The following is a 20,018-nucleotide window of genomic DNA, read 5'->3' on the forward strand; positions in this document are numbered from 1 at the left end:
AACACACAAAATCGTGGATTGGACTACGTAAAAGTAGATTTAAAGTTTATTTATTAAAATCAAGAATAGATTTATTGGAGAAAATAAACACGAAACCTTGTTTAATTTTGTATGATGACGACGGTCAAAGTAAATTACATAAAAGATGTTCATAATAATGGGGAAAATTATATTGATACTGATATCCCAAAAAAGTTTGAAAATTGGACCAAAAACACCAAAGATATGGGGAAATATGTAAAACATATAAAAATAGCCAAAAACCTGATAAAAGGCAGTCTGACCACCATGGTTGTTTTCTTAAAACGACAGAAAATTTCATTTTAATATCCTTAACTTTAAAAATTTGGAAAATGGGACCATATACATTAATAGAAGTTATAGAGTAGCTTCGCTACTAAAAACAGACATTGTCCTTTCAAATGGGAATTTTTGAAACTTTGTATAAAATGATTTTCAATTTGTAGGTGAACTGGGATGGTATCAAATACACTTACAAGGATCTACATTTAGATTATGCAGGTACTATTAACCGTATTTGTTGTTGTTGTGGGGGGGGGGGTGGCGGTATCACCCTTTACCTATATTTTTCTTTCTCATTTTCTGTATGTAATGGATAGAAGATAATTCCAGTGTGGCTTCGAAACCGATTAATATCCGTTGGATTAGAAACGGTTCTCTTCCATACTAATCATGTATAGCATCGTATTTTAGACAATTTTCCACGAATATTGAAATAAAAATCATAAAATTAATACTAGTTTTGTGAGAAAAAAAACTTGCAATTTTTTATTTTAATAACTTCGGAAAGCTGTCTATAAAACGATGCTATTATCATATATTAAAATGTTTGGAATATTACCATCCTGGATACCACAGGCTTCCAGCAACTGCGTTGGGGTTTAGCCCATATCATACTAAAGATGTAAATGCAATCTATCTATTTAGTTAAAGATATTTTATTCATAGGTATGTTTTTCCCCTTATTATGTATCTTGAGTGTATTCCTTGCTTATCATTTGAATTCTAGAAACTTTTTATAATTATAGTAATTTGTTTCATAGTTATTGAACGTGAAAATTTCACAGGTACTAAGCACAAACATCCTGTTTTTTTTGTCCGTATTGTTTACCCCTTACAATATATATATACAATATATTTTTCACTAAGATGTTTTGTTATATTATTTTATATGTTTCATTTATAAGATCTGTTGCTCTGTATATCCCTAACATATGGAACTGATTGTTTACTCTCTCATAAACATTAAAAACCCTGTTATATCAAAGTGGGGTGGAGAAAATCACCCCATTCACAATCCAGCTTTTTCAAGACATTATTAAGTTATTTTTAACTATTAAAATTAAACACAACTTGATATTTAAATTTTCCATAATCGCCATCCTGTCAGTCTGTGAAAGCATATAATTCTGGGTCATCCAGGTACAGGGCAAAAACTTATCACAAGGCTTTAAAAGCTATTAAAATACCAAAATAGCTCATATATTAAAAGATAATATAAAACATATATGTTCAAGTCAATTTTGACCTGTATGTAAAATTTATATAGTTTATTATAACATATATAAAGCCACGCTTCATTTTATATATTTGTCTTTTTGTATTCCAATTCACTACCCAATTTAACACAACCCAAATAGTTACAGATATTGATTAAATATAGTTTCATTTTGTCCAAATTTCATATTTTAAAAGATTCAGCTACAAATGGAAAAGGTGTATCTATCGCACTATACATATATGTATATACAAACATATATTGTTATAGTAAATTTTCAATTTTCTAAAAAAATTTCAAACTTATTACTCCCAGGACTCGACTGCCTCGTGTCAGTCACCTGTAAGCCTCAGAGAAATCAACCTTTGATTATTTTTAAAATTCAGCTGGAAGTCAAAAGCTAACCTAAACATATCAATCCCTCTTTTCAAAAAATGTTAAGTATCCAAAATGGTTTAATTTTGAGGCTTAGTCGCGTCTGACTCGCGGATGCCGATCACTGCTTACTTCATGAATCCTATTGTCTGTACGAATAAAACTTCAACAGGCACTAGAAACTATAATGACTATTCATTCATCTATCTAGAAGAGCTAGAAAGTATCATGTTTGACGTCATAAAAATGCGTCTTAAAAGGAGGGATGAGAAGAGAAGAGGAGAAGTGGATGGAAACGCCGAAAAAAGAGATAGATAATAGACGTATTTTTATGACGTCACACTTTATCTATCTATATGTTTATATTTTTCATAGATATAGTACGAGAACGGTTCAGCCTCGTGCCCGACACCTCAAATGAAGTGGTGATAACCAGCGCTGAAAAAAGGATAGATTCCGTTCATGTTGAGGTAGGACGAACAATTACATCAATTGTTTAGTTGATGCTAACTTAAGGATTGAAAAAATAGTTTTAGAAATCTTTCATTTTTATAAGAATTTTTATTTATTTCATATAAGTCCATCCCTAACGAATAGCCTATATCATTAAATAAGGCATATTACAAATGTTAGATGATATAATTATCCTATTCATCTGATGTTTGGTTTACTGATTCGTAAGACAAGTTACAATGTAATAAACGAATCAAAGCCTAAATGTAGGTATGTCCTTAAACAGTGTCCTATATTGAATCAATTTTGCCGCAAATTCATATACAATTTTGTTTAGACTTTTAAGTATATATTGAAATATTCTGTTTATTAAGTTCTGATGATTTACATGTCTTCTGTCCTACCGTCTGCTTTTAAAACTTTGCTTTAATGGATATTGTCATCATTTTTGTATTGTGAATAAAGGGCAAATACACTTTTATTAAATTACTGTATAAGATTGATTGCTCTTTTTCATAAAAAATATTACTATTATTTAATGCTATTCCCATAATGAACACAATCATCCTAGTTTATTCATTGAAAATCTTGAACGTTGGTTGCATTGAAGTTAATTATGATTTATTGCCTCGCGTGGAAAGTTGCAATATATCAAATGTTTTACTAATGTCAAACTGCATCAAAAATGACTTTTGTGTAAATAGGTTGATTACCCTAGATGGCCAATCTGACATTGTAAAAAAAATTATATTTGTAGAAGAAAAATATTTTTAATAATGTTTAGTAACATATGGTTTAATCTGATAAAACGAACGACGTATTTTTTGATTATTTAATTTCCAAAAGAAAAACTTCACATTAAGAAATTTAACGAAAAAGCGTATAGTTTCCAATAAAAATGGCTTCATACCAATGATAAACCTGTATACAATTTACCATTGGTCAAATATAATGTATACTAACCTATCATTGTGTATTGTATGACGTCATTTTTTATTTATCAATATACGCTATATCATATTCATCTATAAGTAGCTGACTTACTATTTCAATGGAATAAAAAAAATACTTGCTTTTTCTAACAAAATGTGTATACTTTCTAATAATAATATGGACTGACTGTTTTTACACTGTTTTCCTATTGGTGCAAATAAGAGAGTGGGGTTCTAGACTTTCTATATCTATTATTGTGTACTTTACCGTGTATTTGTTCAATGGATGGATGTTCAATAATTTAATAATTAATATTTATGTTATACTAGAGACTTCACCCCTAGCCTCTTGGGGCTTTGCCTCAAGATATAATGAAAAAGTTACAATATTTTGTAAACATATCTATACACAAAAAATGCAGGGATTTTTTGGGAGGGTTGGGGGTGTCCCACCCCCTAAGAAAATAGCTTAAAAATAACACAGGTTAGTAGGTGTATTCTCTGATCCCAATCGGACAGCAGTTACTAAGATCTGAAGCTTCTGACAGACGAGACAGACAGACAGACAGAAAATTTGTATTATAGATAACCCCTTGGTAATATAATTGTAATCCCTTTACATTTTTTGGGTTGAGGGGGAGGATTTGTAATGATTACAAATGATATATAAATCGCCGTTTATCCTGTATTTGAATATATGAACAATTTATGATTTAAATTAAAGAAAACATATTCCTGACTATATTGTTATTGCATTAAATCAATGCATTACACATTTATAAGGTCCTAGGACAAACGCAGGAGTGACAAACATCGGAGTGTACAAACGTCGTAGTGGACACTTAACCTAACCTAACATAATTTAAACCATCTTATATAGGTTTTTAAATGCCTAACCCCTGCGTCTTTTTTGTATATTCATACCTTAACCTAACCTAACCTTGTTAGATTTACTTAAATAACTTAATAATTTAGACACAAATGCGATTGTCTACTTCGACGTTTTTCACGTCTAAGTTTGTCCTGGAAACAATAATGAGCGTAACCTTCATAAAAGCAATGACTGTCTGTCTGTCTGATATCATTATCGATGTTTATTCTATTATTTTTTTAGGGCTACAGACCAATACAGGCGTGCAATGATACTCAATATGATATTTCTCTGACAGGTAAATAGATAGATAGAGTGAATGATTTATTTATTGATTGATTGGTTGGTTGATTTGTGGATTGATTGATTGATTGATAGATACATAAAAAATCAATTGAATTTTTTAGGAGATATATTGAAGATATTCTACATGTATGGAGATATCTGGAAGGATGGGTTTGTTAAACTGGATCTCAGAAATGCTAAGATGTTTGGTTCTAGGTATGATAAATGTTTAACCGTGGTACCAGAGTAATAGGTGCTGGATTCGAGACTTAACCACACCTTGCCATACTAAAGATGTTAATAATAGTACCTATTGCTGATATGTCAGGCACATGACATTAAATTTTATAGAAGTGGAAATATCTTGAACATTAAAAATGCGCAATTTTTACTATGTACAGCTAGAACTTCCGAAAATGGCCGTGCAATCAAGGGTATGGTTTTACTCCACATAATATATAGTAGTATATTATCTACAGGTATCATATTCCTCCGTGTTAAACATATTGAGCATAATTCATTTAATTTTAGGTATATAACACTGAAAACTAAAGTGGATTATACATTAAATGGCTTAAGAAAATATCCGTCTACTACTTTTGAGATTGGAGACGTCAGGTCAGTATTTTATTTTGAAGGATGAAAACATCCATAAAAGTGAAGCACTGAAAAAGTAGGACAAACGAACATTAACTCTTGAATTGTACCTTGTTGTTCAACAAATCTTTATTCCAAAAATCAGATAAATATGATAAAACGATAAAAATCAGCATAACTTAAAGGCGACATAAGACCTTTCTGATAACGATTATAGATGTGCTACGCTTCCTAAATTGTACCTAATTGTTTTAGGAACCATCATGCAAAGTTTGACATTGTTAGGACAATTCTAACATGTCTAAATTAATTAAATGAGCTAACCGTTACGGACTGACGAACCTTTCCTAAATATGGATAAGCTTCGCTTTTAAAAATTAAGTATTATAATTGCTGTATAACAATTTAAAAATATTTAACAGACCATTTCACGTATGGAATAGATTCGCTATATCTTTATTCTAATATTGCTTTTATACTCATTAGCAAGTCTTTTAATAATAAAAAAAAACATTGTTATTGGTGTTTTTTTTAAACATATTATTTATACACTTTTGGTGAAAAGTTTTGAAATAACTATTCGTTTTCAAACATAACACTAAACTCATTGTATTCTCCTTTTTAGAGAATCTTCGCACAGGTCTCTTGATGGTTTTAGGGTATTTCATTTTTTCATTACTGTCCCCTTTTAACGCCTTTGAATACTAAGCGTCTATGGAGATGCAACATCCAAATTTCAAAATTCTTTAAACGTACAAACAAGATTCTTATAGAAATGCTTCGCATCTGGTTCACTTTATTTATATTCTCTATAAATTTAACACTATATAAAACTTTGATCTAAATAATGATTGACAGGCCATAGTAATTATCGCGCGCACTTCAGGCACAAGACACAATTACTCTGGTCAGCCCTTAGGCACTTTTAATGTATTTTTATGCATTTACAAGTCTATTATTACCAATAGAATACCATATATGGGTAATACTAGCCTAATCATGGTAATCTGTATGTGATTGAATATTGTTATATGCTTATATAAAACATTATATCTATTGTTAAAGTAATCATGTAACCATTATGTAATACTAAGTATACATATAGCCATAGCTACATTTACGTCACAAGTTTAACATACAAACACCTTATTAAACATACAAGGACTTAGATCCTGGTAAATAGTTGTTGTTATAACTTGCACCTCTTAAAATAGCTCAGTTGTTCATTGACTCTCGAACTATTAAGTTCTTCTCCTGGCTTAAAGGTAATGATCTTAGTTAATTTAGCATGCATTGTAGTTTAAATTTAGGCTCCTTAGTACTTAGCATGAATTGTGCCTAGGTCTTATGTTAGAGATCTAACACTGGGCACAATTAGATGCTTTGGACTTAGGGCACTTTTCTGTCCTACACTACTTATGTTTATTATCTCCTATCCTGTATATATTTCATACTTAACTGATTCACTTGTAATGTAAATACACTTTATAAAACCATCTTCCTTCTTAAGTGCTTAATATACTTATATGATATAGATTGAACATCATAACCAGCCATTTATTCTTAGCTTAAAGCGATATAATACCGCGCGTGGGTATTTGTTGAACTGCCACGGGTTCAACCAAATTCGTATTATACTTGTGGGAATAAAAGGAAAAAGCATTCTTCACTGACGAGCCAACGCTGAGAATGTCTATGTGTATTGCAGTAAAAGTAGGATTTAAGTAGTACTCATAGAAGAGCGATCTTCATACCATAATATTGGACAAGCGCCCCATTCGCACTACCATCTAGATGCTATGGTTGCAGCCGCTAGTGCATAAATTAATATATAGTGTGTAAATGTATAAAGTTGGCCCCAAATTATACCTCGTTAACAGAGTTCTACCACGACAAATACGATAAATCAATATAGGCCCCGTGTGGCAGGAATAAAGTGTATTAGGTCTTCTAGAGATAGATTAATTGTCCCCTCCCCAATTTAATATACTAACGACAGCGCCCTTTTTAAATACAAGCTTTGTATTTAAAGGGGACATACATATAACCCAAAAGAGTTTCAAGTCATAAATCTTAAAATAAAAAAGGCCCAGTAAAGTTTCCTTATAATAGAGAACTATCGGTTCAGCGGTTTGCGAGATATTAATGGACGATAAAAAAAACTTAGAATTACTAGTTGCTTCGCCCTTAGACTCTATGATATGGTGGAAGATGCCAGTAACAAAGCCAATTACAAATCCAAAGACATTTACAATACTTCTCCGAATTCCGAGATCTTATGCTTCAGACAAAAAAACTTACTAAATATTATAGGATAGTGCAATTCACCCATCCCCCCCCATACCACATTTTCTTAAAAAAAAAAATGATACAAATGACAAGTATTATGGCCCAAAAATGGAAGCATTTGTCCCCTTTATTCTTTTGTTCTAATCACAAAACCTTTACTTTACAATTTATTTTTTTTTTTAGACTATTAGACTTACCGTTTGTAAAAATGCAGTTACTAATTTCTTAAAAGTAATTTTTCACAATATAGCAATAAATTTTAGATTTTTTTACTAATACCCATATTCTAGTGTTACACACCCGCGTCTTACAAAGTAAACATGTTTAATAATAATAAAATTATACCTTTTCAAAAGAGTTGTTATATACACATGAATAGATAATTGGATTGGCCTTGCTTGCTAAAGACTTTGCTTGGATGGACAACCAGGGAGTAAAGGGGTGATCACCCCCCCGACAAAAAAAAAGCTTTGACGTCCTTGCCTCTATAATAATATAAAGATTACCCTTAACCCAAAAAAAACTAATTTTCAATTTCTTACCCTCCCCCCCAAATAATAAAACTTGAACGTCCTTGTGGACAACCATTATTTTTTAGTAACTGCTATAGATAATTAGAATATGACCGAACAACTGTCCAGGGGTCGTCAGCCGCAGCTGAGGTTTGCGGTATCTTAGGCTTAGTGAGACTAAGGGTGGCAGTGGCTCAAGTGGCTAGGATTGAGTGAGACTTTAGGTGGTTGCAAAAATATTTAATTTCTGTGACTAAGGCTTATTGGTTGGCATATGGTATCCGCGCCAACTACGTTGAGGTTTCTGTAAACTGCGAAGCTAAATACAAATGAGGCTAACTGATGGTAATGCAATGGAGGATGAGAACCCTGCATCTGTCCATGCATTTGACGATCCAATATTCACCCAGTGATCAATGAATATGATCTTACTACAGCCTAGACTGTACAGTTTCTACGCATTCTAGACTTTACAATGTCTACGCAGTCTGAACAGGAAAATTATATTACTTTAAACTTGTGCTATTCTGATACTAAATAAATTAATATTTCTATTTGTTTCAGGCCAATGAGAAATGGTTCTGCTAATTGTAAGGTAAAAAACTTTTTTTTTAATTATTAAATGATAAAATAATTGGGGTTTCTCAGGAATAAAGTATAACCAACAAGTATAATAAATCTAAAATGATAATGGGGGGGGGGGGAGATGTATATAAGGTCGTCAACGACAGCTGAAAATCATGTTTTTTTCGAATTTCGTTGTTGGCAAAAGCTTGGGTTTTCTGGTTATCAGATTTAATCAGCTCAATTAATTGATCCTAGTATAAAAAGAGCAAAAATATTTTTTTGACTTAAACAAAGCATTTTATCTTACTAAAATACTAAAATATCCTCTAGTAGTACATTCTCATATGAAATACAGGTGTTAAAGTCAATTTCAGGTTCCAGGTATGATCCTGCAGGTCCTGATCCTCCAGGTCTACAGAAATCTTTAAAAGGCTCCTGTGACCGCAATTTTTGACTTCAAATTTTAAACTTAGGCTTCCCTTACATGTCTACATAACGTATTCAAATTTCATAAAGATCCGCCGCCGTTTTCCCGCCGACCGCCGATTGCGGCGTCTGGCAGCTGCCAAGTACAGCTGCGGCCGCTGAATTTTATGTTTTGATATTTCTAATATAAAATTTACATAAAGATAAACATTTTCTGTAAAAACATTGTTTTTCTAGCTTCAAAAATAAGAAAATTACAGCCGTTTGAAATTTTTCAGTACAAAAGGACCTAAAAACAAAGGTTGTTAAATAAAGGGGTGAAGGAAGCGAAAATTGACTTTGACTCACTTAAGGTCGGAAATTCATTTTCAAACAGGGGACTTGCACAAAAATTTTTTAGCTCTCTAGCTCTAACAGGAACTGAGATAATAGGGGGGGGGCGTTGAACCCCCTCCCCCCCTCCCCGACTGATTAAGGTGCGGCAAGGGGCCCGACTGTAAAGGGTTAAATAAAAGTACCTAATGTACAAATATAGAAATAATATAAAATGATTTTAGAGTAGAATTGTAACTAAAAAAAGTATGACAAAAATAGTAATAAACAAATTTGAAGGTCAATCTAAAAATATTGTTTTTATTTGTATTTATTTAGATATTGATTGTCAATCATCATTTATTTGATTTACTGGTTTACCATATCATTAAATATTGATAAAAAATTAATTATAATTTGAAAGATTTGTGTTTGTACCTTTCCCTTTTTAATTGTGAAGCTACTCTACAATTAATATATCTGACCGGCAGTCCGTACTTCCATCACGTAATGGGCGTTTTATTTCTATTTTTTGGCTGCTCTTTAAAAAGATTCCATAAGTTTTTGGTGGAGATTTCATGTACTAATTAGCATCTATTGATTTATTACAACTGAACATCTGTTCTTTATTTGACTTTGTCTATTTTTCCATACATGATATATTGTTTCCTTTGCTACTTAATGATGTTGCTTTCCTTGAGTGTAAGGTATTGAAATGGTTTTAAAGCTACAGCAAACTTCGTGCATTTTTGTACCTTTTAGACATTTGATCTTTATCGATTTATTTGACAGGGTATTTATTTGGAGGGATATGAAAATATTTAAAACATTTACCTGTAAAAAACTTTTTATGTTAAAAAACACGAAACCTTTTTTGCAATCTAGTTTGCAAAGCAAATTCCCAAAAAGTTAAATATGATTAATTTTAAATATCAATATATTGTAAAATAGCAAAGAAATTCATGCAATTTTGCTAAAATATCACAACTTAACATTTAAGTTGCACATTTTTCCAATTACTTTTAGCATTGACATTTATTTTGGATAACCGAGGACAATAATGTCTGAAAGTAGCCTAGCAATTACAAGCATACTAGGGAACAACTATTGAAAATATTACCTAAAATCTTGAAGCCAGTCAAAAAAAATTTGTTTTTCTTCATATTTTAAAATAACATTATGCAGAAAGTTATCATTACACTGGCAAAAATTATAGTTTCGTACCTATAAATCACAATTTCAGCTAAAACAAAGCAAAAATGTAGAATTACAGATGTTAACTCAAAACACCATCTTTTTCCATTTTACAGTGACCCTGGAACGTAAATGTAATTCAGTAAGCTTAGCAAAGCTGTTCAAAGTTTAAAGCTGCTTTAAAAACTAGAAATAGGATTGAGAAGGGGCTTTAGTAATATTAAATTAATTATTAGGTTGTTGAATTTTCTGAAGATTTTGGACATGGTGGAATCATTGGATACAAACCAATACTTCAAGGTAATATAGCAACATTGAAAGATGGTGAGAGATCCCCCCCCCCCTCCATAGTGCGATAATTTAGGCAATTTTAAAAATACTATTCTGATTATAAAAGTTAAATTATTACTTGATTTTAAAAGTATCTTTGTTTTGCACACTATGCTCGGTTACATATCACTATCTAAAATAATAGGATGTCTGTCTGTCTGTAGGTGTGTCTATCTGAAGCAAAGAATATGGTTCTCCTTTACGTTCATAGAAATGGGGACATCGACATACAGTTTTCCTTCTTTCAAAGAGAAAAATTAGTTTATTTGTGAGGCAATAAAACTAGTAAAATAGCAACAAGCCTTATCTAGACCTATAAAAAGCTTAACTGTAAAGTAGAAAGTTAGAAACTCTGTTCAGCGGTTAGAATCACTACGCAAAAACTGATAGGCAGTCTGTTACTTTTTTATAAGGATAATATTTACTTTTAAATGACTTCAAAATATCAAATAAATCTAAAACAGATCTATAGTATAGATGTATTATACAGACAACAACCTGCCCCCCTTTCCCAAGGACCTTTTTCGTCTGCTAGTAAATTGTTTTCTGCTACTTGGCTGTGTTAATATTCTTGACACTATTGGTTGATTTTCAAAGATCCAATCGAGAGTCGACACACAGTCCTTGGGATGGGGACATACAGTTATCTGACCCTTTACTCCTCTAGTTTTTTACTGTAATGAATATAACTTGTTTTAGGGTTTAATGAGAAGAATGGACTAATCCAAAGCATCAGTATAATGGAATGTTTTGATACTGAAAATCTTCAGGTATGATAAATCAGTCAAATTGATTTTAAACTTTACCTTTCCTTTTTTATGTTTTTTTTTTAATGGAGAGTTGCGATTATGATACCCTTGAACTTAGATTAATGGGTGTTATAATTGTCTTATCGGTTTTAAACATTATGCGTTAAATAAAAAATTCATTTGAAACGACTAACTTTTAAAAGACCAAGGACATTCATTTTTGTGTGACTGGGAAAGTCTCAACGCGTTGGTTTTTTCATATCATAGAATCAACAGATGATATATTTAATGAAAATTAGAGCTAAATTGTTCCTGCAGTTAGTAAGGTCTTGAGGTCAACCTGCAGTTAATAAGGTCTTGAGGGTCAACCTGCAGTTAGTATGGTCTTGAGGGTCAACCTGCAGTTAGTATGGTCTTGAGGGTCAACCTGCAGTTAGTAAGGTCTTGAGGGTCAACCTGCAGTTAGTATGGTCTTGAGGGTCAACCTGCAGTTAGTATGGTCTTGAGGGTCAACCTGCAGTTAGTAAGGTCTTGAGGGTCAACCTGCAGTTAATAAGGTCTTGAGGGTCAACCTGCAGTTAGTAAGGTCTTGAGGGTCAACCTGCAGTTAATAAGGTCTTGAGGGTCAACCTGCAGTTAGTATGGTCTTGAGGGTCAACCTGCAGTTAGTAAGGTCTTGAGGGTCAACCTGCAGTTAATAAGGTCTTGAGGGTCAACCTGCAGTTAGTAAGGTCTTGAGGGTCAACCTGCAGTTAATAAGGTCTTGAGGGTCAACCTGCAGTTAGTAAGGTCTTGAGGGTCAACCGGAAGGAACAATAATTTTATTTGTATTTTGATTTCAATTTGTGCTTTCCCACAGGGTTCATATTGACCACTGAACACATCCACCTCCCTTTATTTAAATCAAATGTAATATAAGAGGGTTTGATTAAACTGTTTTTCTATGATTTACCCAAGAGGAGGGCCATAACCCTGCCGATCTATAACTGGGGTGCACTAACCCTACACGACTATCTACTAACCAGTACCTATTAAAATCTAACCTAACTTGAACTATAGTAGAAAAGAAACAAACAAAATCCAGCCTTAATTTCAAAATAATAGGGGATTTCTATGCACTAAAGGCACTTTGAGGTATATTATCGTAAATTTTTTTGACTGTTTTTATTGTTTTCAGGAGTATGTTGGACCTGCCGTGAAGTGTAACGTGCCTGGCAACGAGTATAAACCAATGATGTACTGCACTAAACCTATTTTTGTTTGGACACCAGGTACATACATTTTTAATCGATGGTCTTTGTCAGTATAATAATGAATAATTGACAGTTGGTTAATCAAGTTTTTTGTCATTAAAGAAATATCTTATTTGTGTAAAACCTGATTTACGGAATTTGATTTTTAGGTGCATTTATTTAAATATACACTTAATTTAATTTGATATAGATTTTGCATTAACAGAAGCTTTGACTTAATTCTTTTTAAAATTTTTAATGTTAAAGGAATAGTTGGTGGTACTTGTAGAAGTGAACCTTTAAATCTTTTTGTAGAATAGAATATATACATAGGTTAGGTTAGCCATGAAGATATTTTAAATAAAAATTAGGTTTTACAATGCAGTTACGTCCAAAAATGTCTAATTTGTGTAGGTAAAAGACACTTTTTCAGTCTTGATATTTTTAAACTACATGGTAGAAAATTGAAATTCTTTCAAATATATGCCATAAAAATATAGTCCAAACCATTAAAGAGAAAAAAATATGTGGTTCATTATATTTAGGTTCAAATGCAATTCGTGCAACTACCCTTTTACCTTATGAGATAGTTTTATATTGTTTATCTTGGGGTTACATATAACTATAATACAAAGTAGCTTGATGTCTGTCCGTCCGTTCGTCTGTCCGTCCGTCTGAAGCTTAAGATCTCGGTAACCACTGAACCGATCGGATTCTACTCTTCAGGGTATATACCTATTGGTCCTGTGGTGGTTGTAAGCTATTTTCTTGGGGGGTGGGACACCCCCAACCCCCCCAAAAACAAAAAAATCCCCCCCCATTTTTTTTTTTTTTTTTGCTGAAGATTTCCTTGGTCCTTTGTTAAAAAATATTTTTTTATTCCAGCATTTATTTTGAATGAAAGAATAGCAACATTCTCTCACTAAAAACAATAAATATTAATTTTTTACGAATTTCGCCTTAATTTTTTTTATCACCTCTTGGGGCAAAGCCCCTAGAGGCTAGGGGCGAAGCCGCTAGTATTTTATAACGTAATGTTAAAATGGCAAACTTTTGAGTAATGAAATATTTATTAATTATTAATTAGCAAGTGATATTGATTTGTAACAAGTACATTTAAATTAAAAGTCATCGCAGTAAAGCCAATGGAATACAATTACAGCTTTAAAGAGATTTAATCATTTATATTTGTAACATGTACCCTTACTCTTTTTAACACAACAACAAGTTTTTTTTAAAATCTCACTTAATGCAATACAATCTTTTTAAAATTTAGATGAAATGACTGAATAAATTAGAACTTATTATTTACTAAAATTGCTATCGCTTGATATCATTGCATTGTCCGAAATGTTACAATTAAACAAAATAAGTTACAGAGATACTACGATTTTAATGATACTCCAGACCTGCAAAATTAATTAGTTTTCTTGTCTTTCTAAATACCTTAGTTTATAAATAATTTATTATTGCCATGCAAATATTGTTCTTTTAGTAGCGCAGCTACTATATAACTAAGATATATTATTTTTGTTCCATTTCATATATTAGCGGGGTTTTATTTTTTTAGTGGCGTTTTCTATTGGTTATGATGTTGGAGATACCTTCTCCGAATATGCAGTTTTGAGCATATAAGAAGCTTTAAAGTAAAGGTTCAGCGATTTGCGAGATCTTGGAGTATAAACAGACAGACAGACTCACAGACACACAGCATCATACTTTCATGAATGGTTTTATTCTAATAACTTTCTCAATGGTTGTCTTTTTTACTAAAAATATAATTTCATATTTATCTTTGTATAGTTTTAAATTTTTCCTAGTGTGACTTGGCTTCGCAACTTATGGATAAATCTGTGCATGTTTATGATACTTTATAGTCAATATTTTATGTAGTAAAATGGACAATTTTTGGCATAAAACTAGACCTGGTGTGCTAAATGAAACAAGGACAAATATTTTCATAATTAGTGGAACAATATTTGGCAGGTATTGTCAAAATGACAGAATTTTATTTTTTCGTAATGTAACTAGAAAAATAAATTATGCTTTTTAGCAAAATCACGGTAGTAACTTATTAAGTAACATCCAACAGACAACCACCCTTGTGCTTGTGAATGAGTTTCGCATTTTACGAGCCAAGATATTTTCCCTACTCTTAATATTAGTGGCAAACGCCAGATATAGCAGCAAAAGATACAGTTTTAACGTCATTTGGCGGAAACCCAACACCTTCCTATAGCAAGCAGGCATGCCATCATTAGCTAGCGGGTTTTATTTCTGATCCAAATCTTGAAATTATAAATTAAATTTTTATATGCGAAATTTATTTTGTCATAATTGTTCTATTTAAATATCTATTCATTTCACTACCAAAATTAATTAATTATAAAGTATGCATTTTTAAACATTTTTATATATTGTTATTTAAGCCTTTTATGAATATTAAAGTAGGTCAAATTCAATATTTGATACAAATTATGGACAAATATTTAAATATTAGCAAACAAGGTCTAATAAAACAAGGATGAAAACATCCATAAAAGTGAAGCTCTAAAATCAGAAGTTAGGACAAATTAAAATTAACTCTTGTAGAGTGTCAGAAATTAATAAGCAGATTTTAATTCATAAGTATAAACAAAAATATTTATATTCTTGATGTAAAATTTGAATCATTATTCTAAATATATGATGAAGAGGACAATTTTTCATTCAAAAGTTATTGTTAAAAAGTAAAAAAAATCAGCATGTTTTAAATGGATGTACGGACTTTCTGATAATGATTGCTACACTTTCCAAATCCTTTTAACAATGATAGGATTTGTCATGCAATAGTTTGTAAATGGAACAGCTCTAAATATGCCTAAATTAACTAAAAGAGCTAACCGTTACGTACAGAAGGACACACCTACCCTATTTATAGAAAAACCTCGCTTTGTAAATACAACATTGACAATATTGATAATAGCATAGCTTAACAGAATAGACTAGACAAGTAACTTTAACAACACTAAAACTCTTAAAACTAACAAACTCTAAAACATAAAATTGCTGAAACGTCATATTAGTTAAAGGTTTTAACTTTGTAAAATCATCCTAGGAATAATTATTCTAGTTTCATAATGATATACTATGAATGTATTAAAGTAACATGCTGTCTGTAGCTTAAGATCTCGCAAACCTCGCTACATGGTTTTCATTTACAGTCCAGGGTTTTGGGAGAGTTTACCTCCTTCTTCCCGAGAAATATCCCGTTGAAAAATTCCCAATTCCCTCAAAATTTGGTGCTTTTCTTTTAAACCTAAAATTTGGCAAAAGTTAGTCTGACCCCAAACCACAACCCCCCCTCCCCCCTCCCACCACCTTTTCCCTCAAATGCAAATAAAAAAAAGTAGATCTTTATACAAATAATTTTCAGGGTCTGCTGGAGAACAACTGCCTGATGGACAGGGTATCAAGATAAATCCAAGTTCCAGGTATGATTATTTAAGGTTGCTATATATATGTTACCACAAGCGGATACAGTGCCCCTAGAGGCACTTAAGGGGTAGGAGGAGAGGGTTTATAAGACTCTACACTTTTGATTTTAAATTTAATTCTCGTAGTTCTATTTGATACGTCTATAAATGAAAGACGTGATATTTCATGATTTTTGTAAGTGGTGAAACGTGTCACATGTGACGTCATAAGAGTATATCTAAAAAGAAGGAATGAACGGAGAAGTGGGAAAGGAACGCTTAAACAAGAAATGGATATAGAGTTATTTTTTATGACGTCACACATGACATTTTAACCTAAATATGAGGGTAAATATATTTGAGACAGGCAAAATAAAATAAAGGAGGCAATATAAATCGATATATAATTACTTGGATGTTGCGCCAGATTTTCATAGGTATAGATATAGTGATGATCACAGCTGGCTAAAATAACGATATCCCCCATATACCCCCTTTACCCATCCCATGCAATCCTACTGGATGAACGAACTGACCAATAAATTAGGCCCATGTTAGCAAGTTAAATTGACGACAATTTTTCCATGTCAATATATCCACGTATATCCTATATCCATTACAGTATAAAACAATATATGTGCGCTCCTGATTTGATTACAGACAAAAATTTAAATGCATCTTGAATTTTAAAAGATTTTTTTAGATCAAAGAAATACAATTGCTGTCATTAGTTTGAAGAGAATTAACATAAACATGCAAATATCAGGAAACTAAAGGGATAAAACAATGGCTGATAAATTGATGTACATCTCCAATGAACACACAAAATTACCCCTTCTGTAGATTAAAATTAGTGTTTGAAACGTTTGGACACTTAACTTAATGAATCAACCAATCGAAATTTGCTAAAAAGTCCCCAAAGTTGGTAAGCTAACAAATAAGAAAACGTTCACATCAAACTTTGGGGACAAGTGTAAAAAATAGACCATTGTCCCCTCCCTCCCTGTGCAAATACAGAGATTAGTTTTTGTGCAAAATTTATTTTATTTTCATCTTTATTGCCCAATATTATCACATTTTTTGAATGGAAGGACAATTTACTTTTTTTAAAGCGAATCTTTTCTATACTTAATGTCCGTCCATATGTACGTATCGGTTAGCTCTTGTCGCTTATTCAACCATGCTAAAATTGTTCTATCGATATTTAACTTATGTATTATGATTCCTGTAACAATTATGTACAATTCAGAAAATACACAATCTAAAAGTCCGCAAGTTCATTTAAAACATGCTGATTTTATTTGACAACATTTTCTCTTCGATTTATCTTTCCTTGATAATCTGATTTTTAGAATCTTGATTCCTAGGACAATAAGTTTCAATATGATAAGCGAAGTAACTCCATAATCAAGTCCTTAAAAATGTAGGTATACATATCCTGTATTTACGCAATTTTGCATCAGATTTATATATAATTTTGAATAGAAAAAAAAATAATATTCTGTTTCTATGGATGTTGTCATCCTTAGTTTGCATGGGGAGCTTACATGGGGAGGTTTATGTTAATTTAGTATTGAAACTAAAATTACAATTTTACTAAATCATTAAAGGGAAAGGTAGGTTGCGGGTAAAATCCGTAAAGGTGTGTGTTTTAAGGCTTAAAAATAGTAGTAGAAAGATAATATTCACTAAATATGTGTATATCTTATTGAAAAGAACTATTTTAACTTAAAACACACAACCTTTACGGATTTTACCCGCAACCTACCTTTCCCATTATAACAATTCTTTACTAACTGCATTGATTTACTCAATTGTTTCTTTTAAAATTGTTGTTAGCTGCGCTCTTTATGAACATATTTTCCCTTTTTATGTTTAATTTTAAATGCTTTCTTATTTTCTGTTTAAAGTCATCGATTCTCCTCTTTTCCAGTATGGCCTCGAAACCTATTAGTATCCGCTGGATTAGAACCAGTTCTAAGTCACACTGAAAGGATTAGAACCGGTTATAAGTCACACTGAAAAGTTATGTATCGTATCGTAATTATGACAATTTTCTACGAATAATAAATTAAAAACATAACACAGTAACAAGTTTTGTAAGCATGGGCCTTCGGGGCTATTAATCTTATAAGTTATAATTTTACCATCCGTGGAAAGGTGTTTATAATACGATGCGATAAATAACTATTCTCGTATTCATTCGAATTCGGTGGATAGGAACCGGTTCTCATATGTCTAGCATCGTATTATATCCAGCTTTCTACGAATATAAAAATGTACAATCATACTAGTTTTAATCTTATAATTGTACATTCTATATCCGCGGAAAGCTGTTTATGATACGGTGCGATAAATAACTATTATTTCTCTCTTTTCCTTACTTTGTATTCTCTGACCTCAGTGTAATCTGATTAAATACAAGGACGACAATATGTTCAAAGGGTAACTTTAAATTTTGCAGTCTTTTCTTTCAGGAAGGGAGGGAGCGTTGGGCTGTTAATGACACTAGTCCCCATAGTTTCATAATGACGTTTTCTTGTTTGTTGGCTCAAAAACTTAAGGGACTTTTATAGAATTTTGATTGGATGATTCTTTTTTGAGTGTCCAAACGATTGAACCACTAATTGTAATCTGCCTAAGGGTTAATTTTGTGTATCATCATTGGTGATGTACAATAATCAAAGAAGATAAAGTATAGAATAGAATCCAGGTAGAAGATTCTGCCTGGCTAGCCTGAAATAAAATTGGAACTTTTGAAAGCCCTAAATGGCTACAAGGCTTGTAGTAAAATCACATGATTTCAGATATTATCGAGAAATGATATGAAAAATAAATGCCTTTTTTAATAGTATACTAAAAGCCATACAGCCAATCGTCCAGCCATATTTGTCCTATTCACAATGGATTAAAACCTTATAGTATGAGCAAAACTTTAAACAAAAATTCATTTCAACACAAAGAAGTTGTATCAACTTTTTTGCTTTTTATTTAAGATAGCTAGCCGGTTCTTTCAGTAAGTAGTAGATGTAAAATTTTTCATAGAATTCAGATATGCAATCGGTTTTTTTGTAGACCTCTTATTTTTTAAGTAATTTAAGTTTTAAAAAAAAATAATTAAGTCGGTTTTAAGGTACTAAAACGCAACAAAATAAAAGAAGAAAATGGCCAGTATGAACAAAAATAGTAAGATCTTTAATTTGACACTTTTAAAATTCTGTTGAGTAATTATTGAAAAAATCTATTTTTTTAACCACGGTTTAATAAAAACTTTAGACCTAAATATTTTCTCAAACAGACATAAAAAACATGAGTTCATATATACCTTTAGAATCAGAAAAATATTACGAATCTATTCTAAGCAAAATTGAAAAAGTTTTATAAAACTATTATAAAAAAAATAAGTTTATCTTAAGAATCATTATTTTCGGCTTTAAAGGGTTAGCTTGAACCAAACCTGAACAAAACCTAAACAAAAGAAAATGCAATGTAGCAGATATTTTTTAAACACAAGAAACAATAATGTATTTTTAACTGCATTGTTTTGAAGTTTATAAACAGACTGATGCATATTTGTTCATAATTTTTCATTCTTTACATGTTCTTTAATATCACTATATTTATTGTAGTATCTATTGTATATATTGTATGAACGTTCTCCTTTTTTTCTGGCAATTCTATAGGTTAATTTTATAGATTAAGCTTCCTGATTCGTCAATTTTTGCGATTTGTGATTGGCTAGTTTAGTAGTTACAATTCTTAAAATAAACTTTTTATTTTTTCTATTCTTTATTATAATTTTTTAAAACTTTTTCAATTTTGCTTAGAATGGATTCATATTATTTTTCTCATTCTAATGGTATATATGAACCCATATTTTTTATGTCTGTATGAGAAAATATTTAGGTTTAATGTTTTGA

At 31.4% G+C, this 20,018-nt stretch overlaps 1 protein-coding gene across 1 annotated transcript in view; it reads left to right on the plus strand.

The window, feature by feature from the left end:
- LOC145333294 (uncharacterized) overlaps positions 1 to 20,018 on the plus strand; it is a 41,294-nt gene that overhangs the window by 4,502 nt on the left and 16,774 nt on the right. Inside the window, exons 4-13 of the mRNA XM_080178422.1 lie at positions 468 to 522; positions 2,270 to 2,364; positions 4,394 to 4,448; positions 4,558 to 4,651; positions 4,967 to 5,053; positions 8,398 to 8,428; positions 10,569 to 10,632; positions 11,362 to 11,432; positions 12,589 to 12,682; positions 16,059 to 16,116. Coding sequence (XP_080034548.1) covers positions 468 to 522; positions 2,270 to 2,364; positions 4,394 to 4,448; positions 4,558 to 4,651; positions 4,967 to 5,053; positions 8,398 to 8,428; positions 10,569 to 10,632; positions 11,362 to 11,432; positions 12,589 to 12,682; positions 16,059 to 16,116 — 704 coding nt within the window. The remainder of the gene's footprint in view (positions 1 to 467; positions 523 to 2,269; positions 2,365 to 4,393; positions 4,449 to 4,557; positions 4,652 to 4,966; positions 5,054 to 8,397; positions 8,429 to 10,568; positions 10,633 to 11,361; positions 11,433 to 12,588; positions 12,683 to 16,058; positions 16,117 to 20,018) is intronic.

Source organism: Acartia tonsa, chromosome 12, assembly GCF_053477335.1.
Source record: "Acartia tonsa isolate MP-2025a chromosome 12, ASM5347733v1, whole genome shotgun sequence".
Classification (NCBI taxonomy): domain Eukaryota; kingdom Metazoa; phylum Arthropoda; class Copepoda; order Calanoida; family Acartiidae; genus Acartia; species Acartia tonsa.